The sequence below is a fragment of the Mustelus asterias genome, chromosome 25 (assembly GCF_964213995.1).
Source record: "Mustelus asterias chromosome 25, sMusAst1.hap1.1, whole genome shotgun sequence".
Lineage (NCBI taxonomy): Eukaryota > Metazoa > Chordata > Chondrichthyes > Carcharhiniformes > Triakidae > Mustelus > Mustelus asterias.
This window is the reverse complement of record NC_135825.1, coordinates 58,156,442-58,166,287: the sequence shown is the minus strand read 5'-3', so window position 1 is coordinate 58,166,287 and position 9,846 is coordinate 58,156,442. Positions and strand designations below refer to the sequence as shown.

Here is a 9,846-nt window from a genome sequence, read left to right as displayed (position 1 = left end):
TACTACTGGGGCTAGATTTCACGTGCCACCTTGGGAGCATCACTATGGTGTATAATGGGCCTTTTCCCCCAATCTCCGTCCAAAATCCACAGCTAACAGACCATCCACCGCGCACCACCTGTGGTCTCTTGACCCTCAAAGTCGCCCCTCCCTCGCTCTTTGAGCACCTCACCCCCGACTGCAAGCCCATTGCCACCAAAAGCAGACGGTACAGCGCTGAAGATAGAGCGTTTATTAAGTCCGAGGTGCGACGCCTCCTGGGGGAGGGGATCATTGAGGCCAGTACCAGCCCCTGGAGAGCCCAAGTGGTGGTTGTCAAGACTGGGGAGAAACTTCGCATGGTCATTGACTACAGTCAGACCATCAACCGATACATGCAGCTGGACGCGTATCCCCTTCCCTGCATATCTGACATGGTCAATCAGATTGCACAATATCGGGTGTTCTCTACCATTGATTTGAAGTCTGCATACTACCAGCTCCCTATCCGCCCGGAAGACCGCCAATACACTGCCTTCGAGGCGGATGTCCATCTCTATCACTTCCTTCGGGTCCCCTTCAGCGTCACCAATGGGGTCTCGGTTTTCCAGCATGAGATGGACCGAATGGTGGATCAGAACGGGTTGCGCACCACCTTCCCGTACCTGGATAACATCACCATCTGTGGCCACGATCAGCAGGACCACGACTCCAACCTCCAAAAATTCCTCCACACTGCGGCACTCCTCAACCTGACCTATAATAAGGCGAAGTGTGTATTCCGCACACGCCGCCTCGCCATCCTTGGTTGTGTTGTGGAGAACGGGGTCATCAGCCCCGATCCCGACCGCATGCATCCCCTCCTGGAACCTCCCCTCCCCACCACCCTCAAAGCGCTGAGAAGATGCCTGGGTTTCTTCTCGTATTACGCCCAGTGGGTCCCCAATTATGCGGACAAAGCCCGTCCGCTCATCAAATCCACATCTTTTCCCCTAGCGGTGGAGGCCCGGCTGGCCTTTGACCGCATCGAAGCGGATATCGTGAAGGCCACGATGCACGCCATAGACGCATCCACCTCATTCCAGGTGGAGAGCGATGCGTCTGATTTTGCCCTAGCCGCCACTCTTAACCAGGCGGGCAGACCCGTGGCCTTCTTCTCATGCACCCTCCAGGGCCCTGAAATTCGACACTCCTCTGTCGAAAAAGAGGCAGAAGGCATCGTGGAGGCTGTGCGACACTGGCGCCACTACTTAGCTGGTAAACGGTTCACCCTGCTCACGGACCAACGGTTCGTTGCCTTTATGTTCAGTAACGCGCAGCGGGGCAAAATCAAGAACGATAAGATTTTGAGGTGGAGGATCGCGCTCTCCACCTACAATTACGACATTTTATACCGGCCTGGGAAGCTCAATGAGCCCCCAGACGCCCTGTCCCGTGGGACCTGTACCAGCGCGAACCTAGACCGGTTACAGACCCTCTACGATGACCTCTACCACCCGGGGGTTACCAGGTTCTTCCATTTCATCAAGGCCCGGAACCTGCCATATTCCATTGAGGAAGTCAGGTCTGTAAACAGGCACTGCCAAGTCTGCGCGGGGTGCAAGTCACATTTCTACCGGCCGGACAGAGCTCACCTCATCAAACCCACCCGCCCTTTCGAACGCCTGAGCGTTGACTTCAAAGGTCCCCTCCCCTCCTCTGATCGCAACATATACTTCCTCAACATTATTGATGAGTATTCGCGGTTCCCCTTTGCTATTCCCTGCCCAGATATGACCTCGGCCATGGTCGTCAGGGCCCTGCACAGCCTCTTCACCCTGTTTGGTTTCCCCAGCTATATTCATAGCGACCGGGGTTCCTCTTTTATGAGTGACGAGCTGCGCCAGTACCTATTCTCCAAAGGCATAGCCTCAAGTAGGACCACCAGCTACAACCCCAGGGGGAATGGACAGGTGGAGAGGGAGAATGCGACAGTCTGGAATGCCGTTTTATTAGCTCTGGATGCTGGACTTGCGGATAGCGAAGAGCATTGTCGGGCAATACAGCAGGATATAGATAGGCTGGAAAATTGGGCGGAGAGGTGGCAGATGGAGTTTAATCCGGATAAATGCGAAGTGATGCATTTTGGAAGAAATAATGTTGGGAGGAGTTATACAATAAATGGCAGAGTCATCAGGAGTATAGAAACACAGAGGGACCGAGGTGTGCAAGTCCACAAATCCTTGAAGGTGGCAACACAGGTGGAGAAGGTGGTGAAGAAGGCATATGGTATGCTTGCCTTTATAGGACGGGGTATAGAGTATAAAAGCTGGAGTCTGATGATGCAGCTGTATAGAACGCTGGTTAGGCCACATTTGGAGTACTGCGTCCAGTTCTGGTCGCCGCACTACCAGAAGGACGTGGTGGCGTTAGAGAGAGTGCAGAGAAGGTTTACCAGGATGTTGCCTGGTATGGAGGGTCTTAGCTATGAGGAGTGATTGGGTAAACTGGGGTTGTTCTCCCTGGAAAGACGGAGAATGAGGGGAGATCTAATAGAGGTGTACAAGATTATGAAGGGGATAGATAGGGTGAACGGTGGGAAGCTTTTTCCCAGATCAGAAGTGACGTTCACGAGGGGTCACGGTCTCAAGGTGAGAGGGGCGAAGTATAACCCAGATATTAGAGGGATGTTTTTTACACAGAGGGTGGTGGGGGCCTGGAATGCGCTGCCAAGTAGGGTGGTGGAGGCAGGCACGCTGACATCGTTTAAGACTTACCTGGATAGTCACATGAGCAGCCTGGGAATGGAGGGATACAAACGATTGGTCTAGTTGGACCAAGGAGCGGCACAGGCTTGGAGGGCCGAAGGGCCTGTTTCCTGTGCTGTACTGTTCTTTGTTCTCTCCGGTCTAAGGGTCTTCCAGTCTCCCGCCGGCAAGAGGTCCTCCCTGATGCACTACACTCAATTAGGTCACTACTGTGCACGGCTACCAACGTCACCCCTCATGAGCAAATGTTTGTTTTCCCCAGGAAGTCCTCCTCGGGGACCTCACTACTGTCATGGCTGACGTCCCCTGGCCCTGTCCTGCTCCGGAAGCACGTGCGGACCCATCAATCGGACCCCCTGGTCGAAACGGTCTGGCACCTCCACGCCACCCCCCAATACGCCTATGTGGCGTATCACGACGGGCGGGAGGACACGGTCTCCATTCGCGATCTGGCCCCCGCAGGCACTACGTCCCACGGCCCCTCACCCCCAGCTCCCAACGTCGTCCATGATGCACCAGAGTCGCAGCACGCTCATTTAGCCCCCGTGTACGGCACGCCTGAGCCCCAGGAGCAGCCTCCACACACCCGGCAGTCTGAAGGCGCTACGGACGGCTTCACCGGTTATGGACTGGTGTCTGACCCATCACCGTGGCCTCCTGAACCGGCACCATGGCTGACATTGCGGCGGTCGCAGCGGCAGATCAAGCCCCCGGAGAGACTGAACTTGTAACTTGAATCAATAACTTGTGACTGTCGTTCCACCACCTCGCCCCCGCCGAACTCTTTTTTATACAGGGGGTGAATGTGGTGAACCACTGTAATACTGTCTGTATATGGGATATGCCTGGGCACGCCCCTGCTGTAATACTGTCTGTATATGGGATATGCCTGGACACGCCCCTGCTGTAATACTGTCTGTATATGGGATATGCCTGGGCACGCCCCTGCTGCCTCAATCCGGGGCTCCGCCCTCCTCGGGGTATAAAGGTGGCTGCTCTCCACCCCTTTTGCCTCAGTTTGGGTTAGCCATCAGTTTGGGAGTGCTTCTGTTCTTGTTAATAAAAGCCTATTGTTTTGCAACATCTAGTCTTTGCGTGAATCAATGGTGCATCAAGGACCAAAAGGTAATGTAAGGAAAAATGAATGACGCAGCGAGTTGTTATAAACTGGAGTGTACTGTCTGAAATGATGGCGGAAGCAGATTCAATAATGACCTGCAAATGAAAGTGGGATGAATACTTGAAGTAACCAACAATGCAGGAGGGAGGAGGGGAGTGGGATTAAAAGGTTACTCTTCCAAGGGGCTAGCACAGGCTCAATGGACTGAATGGTCTTTTCCATGCTGCATGATTCTATCTTGATGAAGGAGCAGCGCTCCAAAAGCTCGTGATTCCAAATAAACCCAATGGACTTTAACCTGCTGTTGTGAGACTTCTTACTGTGCCCACCCCAGTCCAATGCCGGCATCTCCACATCATGATTCTATATTGATACTGACTGCATACAGAAAGGGAAAATGTTCTAATTTGAGTGGCGATTCACAGACAAATAAGCAAAGCTGTACGCTCCCTGTCTCCACCACCGATTTGGTTAAATGGAAAACAATTGCAAATTGAAAATTACTTAACAATGCACTCTTTACCCAATACAGTCTCAAAGGACACAGAAAGCATACCAGGGGGGAAATAGACCACAGATATTTATTTTAAAGGAAATTTAAACTGCTGATAATAACTCACAGATGCACAGATTAACACAAATTAAATGAAAATCCAGTGTCATCAGATTTGCAAAATCTGATTTTTACTTTGGAGGTGGGCATGGGGGGGGAGGGAGCAGAGGATGGGAATGGGGAAACTCTACACTTCTTTCAACTGCACTGGGTTGATTTTGATGACATGTTTGTGATACGGGATACTGGTGCCCTGTCCCAGGCAGCCTGCATGATTTAGTGATAGATGGAGAGTCACTGACCCCTTTAATTACATGTAAATCAACTGTTGTGGAATAATTTAACATTTAGCTTTTGGATTGATTCAAGTCCACACTGCCTGCGTGGTGTTTGGTGCGATGCCATGGGTTGGGAAGGAACATTGCATCTTATATCCCCAATCTGTTAGGGAGGAGGGTGTAATGAACAATGTCGAGGGACAAGTGGGCTATGGGAAAAGTGGGCTATGGGAAAAGGGGGCTATGGGAAAGGTGGGATATGGGAAAGGTGGGATATGGGAAAGGTGGGATATGGGGAAAGTGGGATATGGGAAAAGTGGGATATGGGAAATGCGGACGATGGGAAATGTGGGATATGGGAAAAGTGGGAAGAAATTGCAATAATATTTTGATTGGATAGTTCAATACCAAATCAAGTGCTCCGATTGGTGGCAGGGAGAATAGTAAATGTCCTGCTTGTGGTGTTAGTGCCTCTCACTCATTTTATATCCACTGGCAGGAAGTGGATACGATGTGGAGATGCCGGCGTTGGACTGGGGTAAACACAATAAGAAGTTTAACAACACCAGGTTAAAGTCCAACAGGTTTATTTGGTAGCAAAAGCCACACAAGCTTTCGGAGCTCCAAGCCCCTTCTTCAGGTGAGTGGGAATTCTGTTCACAAACAGGTATGTACAAGAGTAGGTACCGTGTACCTGGTAGATGGTGTTCTCACGTGAGATGATGGCATCTGTGTCGATGATCCGGCACGTCTTGCAGAGGTTGCTGTGGCAGGGTTGTGTGGTGTCGTGGTCACTGTTCTCCTGAAGGCTGGGTAGTTTGCTGCAGACAATGGTCTGTTTGAGGTTGTGCGGTTGTTTGAAGGCAAGAAGTGGGGGTGTGGGGATGGCCTCTTGCAACTCGGCCAACGTTGTCTACCTGATACGCTACAGGAAAGGATGTCCCGAGGCATGGTACATTGGGGAAACCATGCAGACGCTGCGACAACGGATGAATGAACACCGCTCGGCAATCACCAGGCAAGACTGTTCTCTTCCTGTTGGGGAGCACTTCAGCGGTCACAGGCATTCGGCCTCTGATATTCGAGTAAGCGTTCTCCAAGGCGGCCTTCACGACACACGACCGCGCAGAGTCGCTGAGCAGAAACTGATAGCCAAGTTCCGCACATATGAGGACGGCCTCAACCGGGATATTGGGTTCATGTCACACTATTTGTAACCCCCACAGCTTGCCTGGACCTGCAGAGTTTCACTAGCTGTCTTGTCTGGAGACAATACACATCTCTTTAGCCTGTCTTGATGCTCTCTCCACTCACATTGTTTGTATCTTAAAGACTTGATTAGCTGTAAGTATTCGCATTCCAACCATTATTCATGTAAATTGAGTTTGTGTCTTTATATGCCCTGTTTGTGAACAGAATTACCACTCACCTGAAGAAGGGGCTTGGAGCTCCGAAAGCTTGTGTGGCTTTTGCTGCCAAATAAACCTGTTGGACTTTAAAACCTGGTGTTGTTAAACTTCTTACTAGAAAGTGGATACAACAGATGGACGAATGTTACATGGTCTGCCATCGCTTCACAATAGCTCCCTCTGCTGTATCTGTGCCACTTCTCTGTTGAAATCCCTGTTTCCCATCAATCATGAATGAACAATTTCAATGAGGTTGCTCATTCGTGGGGACTTTTTATTTGTCCGCTTTATCGCTTTGTGCTCGTTAACATCTCGTTTACATTGAAGGTAGACAAGGGCTTGGACAAAAGGGACATCAATCTTGGTCATTCCAACTTATTGCACCGCCTAGCTCCACCACTGTTTCTAACTTGAGATGAAAGGATTGACACTAACATTTTAAAACGGTTTTCTTTTGCGATACAATAAGACAGGCACAGTTTGTCCCGGCTGTTGTGTGAGAAAGAAACTAGGATTAACCTACATTGTATCTTTTCCAGCTAATATTAATTTAATCAGAACTATTAACCTTTCAGAAACACTACTGCATTCTGTAATTTTAAGTTTAAAGTTTATTTATTAGTGTCGCAAGTAGATTTACATTAACATTGCAATGAAGTTACTGTTTCCCCTAGTCAGCATACTCCAGCGCCTGTTGAGGTGCACTGAGGGAGCATTTAACATGGCCAATGCACCTAACCTTTTCGACTGTGGGAGGAAACCAGAGCACCAAAACCCACACAGACACGGGGAGAACGTGCCGACTCCACACAGTGACCCAAGCCGGGAATTGAACCCGGGTCCCCGGCGCTATGAGGCAGCAGTGCTAACCCACTGTGCCATATCATGTATTTCACTCCATCTATACATAACTAGCAGCTTTTCCAGTACACTATTGCATTCTATAATGTATTTCAGTCTAAGTGACCTTTCAAATACACTATTGCATTTATAAATAACTCGAAGAGAACCAGGAACATGTTTATCTTGTTTGTAATGTTTTGTTTTTAGATGTTTAAAATTCACTTGGCTCCAAATACTAAGTTTGGACAGTCGATGTAACTCTACCTGCCTACACTGTTCAAAATGTGTGAATACATAAACCAATAAACCTAATCTCGTGTTCCCAGAATGGATTTGTGTTTCCTATCGTTCACAGGAATGAATGCTTTCAGCACAGTTACAGGTTTGTTCTGGGCTCTAGATTATATCAACGCCACTGAAGACTAATCACTCCCAAGGGGAGTTGGAAGTGGACAAGTGCCGAGATCTCCTTTAACCTTTCAGTGCCTTTACCAAACTGCAGCCACCTGGCTGGGATTAAATGGTGAACATTGCTGTCTTAAATCACCACACACGCTCACACCCTTAAATCAAATGAATCAAACACACACTCAGATGTGCACACTCACCAACCAAACACTCACAAACACACAACTGCAAACCAAATACACACAAACTACACACAAACACTCAAAATCACACATCCGCACAAATCCTGATACACTCTCAAACCACACATACGAACACACAAATTAAAGACATTCACAAACCAATTCCTCCACTCAAACCACACACACACTTACAAACCAATTCATACACACAGGCACTCATACGCTTACAAACCAAATCATAGTCCCAAAACTCACACATATGCACAAATTCACAAATTCAAACCACCGCTTTTACAGACACAGAGTTACAAACTGTTACACGCTCAAACTGCACACACTCAAATCGCACACATACACAACCCACACATACTCAAACCATACATACTCACAAACCACACACACACACACAGACTCAGAAATACACAATTACAAACCAAACACACTGCCAAACATCATTATAAACTCAGCACACACAGAACTCACACTCACCGATTCACACACACACAACCTGCACACAGACACCGACAGACCACACACAGGTTCACATTCCGCAGACACACTGAGCACAAACCACGTTGGAAGCAAACACCGGGCAAGCGCACTCTCCGAGACTGATGAACATCGACAGGGGAGCGGAAAAGCACGGGCTTCAGCTAAACTGCTGAGACTCTGGACACAGCTCTGGACAGGTCATCATCCTGAGCCGTTAACTCTTGCCCCAGATTCTGGTGGGGCTGTGAAACATTGCCAGCGATTTCGGTTCCGTTCTGCGGGAGCCTGTCTCTGCAGGAAGAGCTTATTTCATTCTCCGATGGGAAGGTTTTCCCAATGACATCTGAATTGTAAGCGTGCCGGTGAGGAAATGAGAAGCGCTGCCAGCTTTGGCAGCGAGCTGCTGAGGGCTGCTGAGATGTCAGTGTGAAGCTGGGAACTGGCCAGTGAAACAGGAGCAGCTTCCTCACTGCCACCCCCTCCAGCAGAGGCAGAGAGCGCTCAGGGGGAGTGTGGAGGGCTTTGTGAATGCGGAGGGACCCGGGACAGGAGGGCAGCTTCACATTGACACATTGGCCCGGTGCTGGGGCGGATTCAGGATGCCAGCCACACAGGAGGAGGAAGCAGGGAGCATCTCCCCCTCTCTGGGCATCTACATCGGGATTGAGGTGCTGATCGCGGTAGCCTCGGTGCTGGGCAATGTGCTGGTGTGCTGGGCAGTCAGGATAAACCGAGCCCTCAGGGACACTACCTTCTGCTTCATCGTGTCCCTGGCCCTGGCTGACATCGCGGTAGGCTCGCTGGTCATCCCCCTGGCTATCACCATCAGCATCGGCCTGCACACCCACTTCTACAGCTGCCTGCTCTTCTCCTGTACCGTGCTGGTCCTCACCCAGAGCTCCATCCTCGCACTGCTGGCCATCGCTATAGACCGATACCTGCGAGTCAGGATCCCCACCAGGTAACCTTCACCCCTCTCTCTCTCTCTGCCCCACTCTCCCCCTCCCTCTCCCCCTCCCTCTCCCCCTCTCTCTGCCCCTCTCCCCCCTCTCCCCCTCTGCCCCTCTCTCCCCTCCCCCTTTCTCTGCCTCTCTCTCCACCTCTCTCTGCCCCTCTCTCCCCCTCTCCCCCTCTCTCCCCCTCTCTCTGCCCCACTCTCCCCCTCCCTCTGCCCCTCTCTCCCCCTCTCTCTTCCCCTCTGCCCCTCTCTCCCCCTCTCTCTTCCCCACTCTCCCCCTTCCTCTGCCCCTCTCTCCCCCTCTCTCTTCCCCTCTGCCTCTCTCCCCCTCTCTCTGCCCCACTCTCCCCCTTCCTCTGCCTCTCTCTCCCCCCTCTCTCTTCCCCTCTGCCCCTCTCTCCCCCTCTCTCTTCCCCTCTGCCTCTCTCTCCCCCCTCTCTGCCCCACTCTCCCCCTTCCTCTGCCTCTCTCTCCCCCCTCTCCCCTCTCCCCCTCTGCCCCCCTCTCCCCTCTCCCCCTCTCTGCCCCTCTCTCTGCCCCTCTCTCTCTGCCATTGCTCCGGGTTCAGTTAAACTTGAGTGAAGTAGTATGAAGTACCTGTGTGTGGCTGGGAGCCGCCAGCCTGCAGTTAACGCACCAAGTGAGACATGTCCTTCACCCGTTTACTGCAAGGGCGCGTTAGGCTGCTAGGAACAGAGGGAGAGACTCAAGCCTTTCCAGCACTCACTCCACACAGGAAACAATCTTAAAATGCTGGCGACCCCCCGGGATTCTATGTGTCTAAAGGCTTTGTTATGAATGTAGATCCCGGTGCTGTAACAGTGGACAATCTCCCGCATTAACATTCTACCATCGATAGTTCCTTGTTTTAACTTCC

At 50.9% G+C, this 9,846-nt stretch overlaps 1 protein-coding gene across 1 annotated transcript in view; it reads left to right on the top strand.

Annotated features, from left to right (window-relative positions):
* The first annotated feature begins 4,517 nt into the window (after positions 1-4,517).
* LOC144479201 (adenosine receptor A1-like) overlaps positions 4,518-9,846 on the top strand; it is a 123,623-nt gene continuing 118,294 nt past the window's right edge. The window contains exon 1 of the mRNA XM_078197863.1: positions 4,518-8,972. Coding sequence (XP_078053989.1) covers positions 8,611-8,972 — 362 coding nt within the window. The 5' untranslated portion in view covers positions 4,518-8,610. The remainder of the gene's footprint in view (positions 8,973-9,846) is intronic.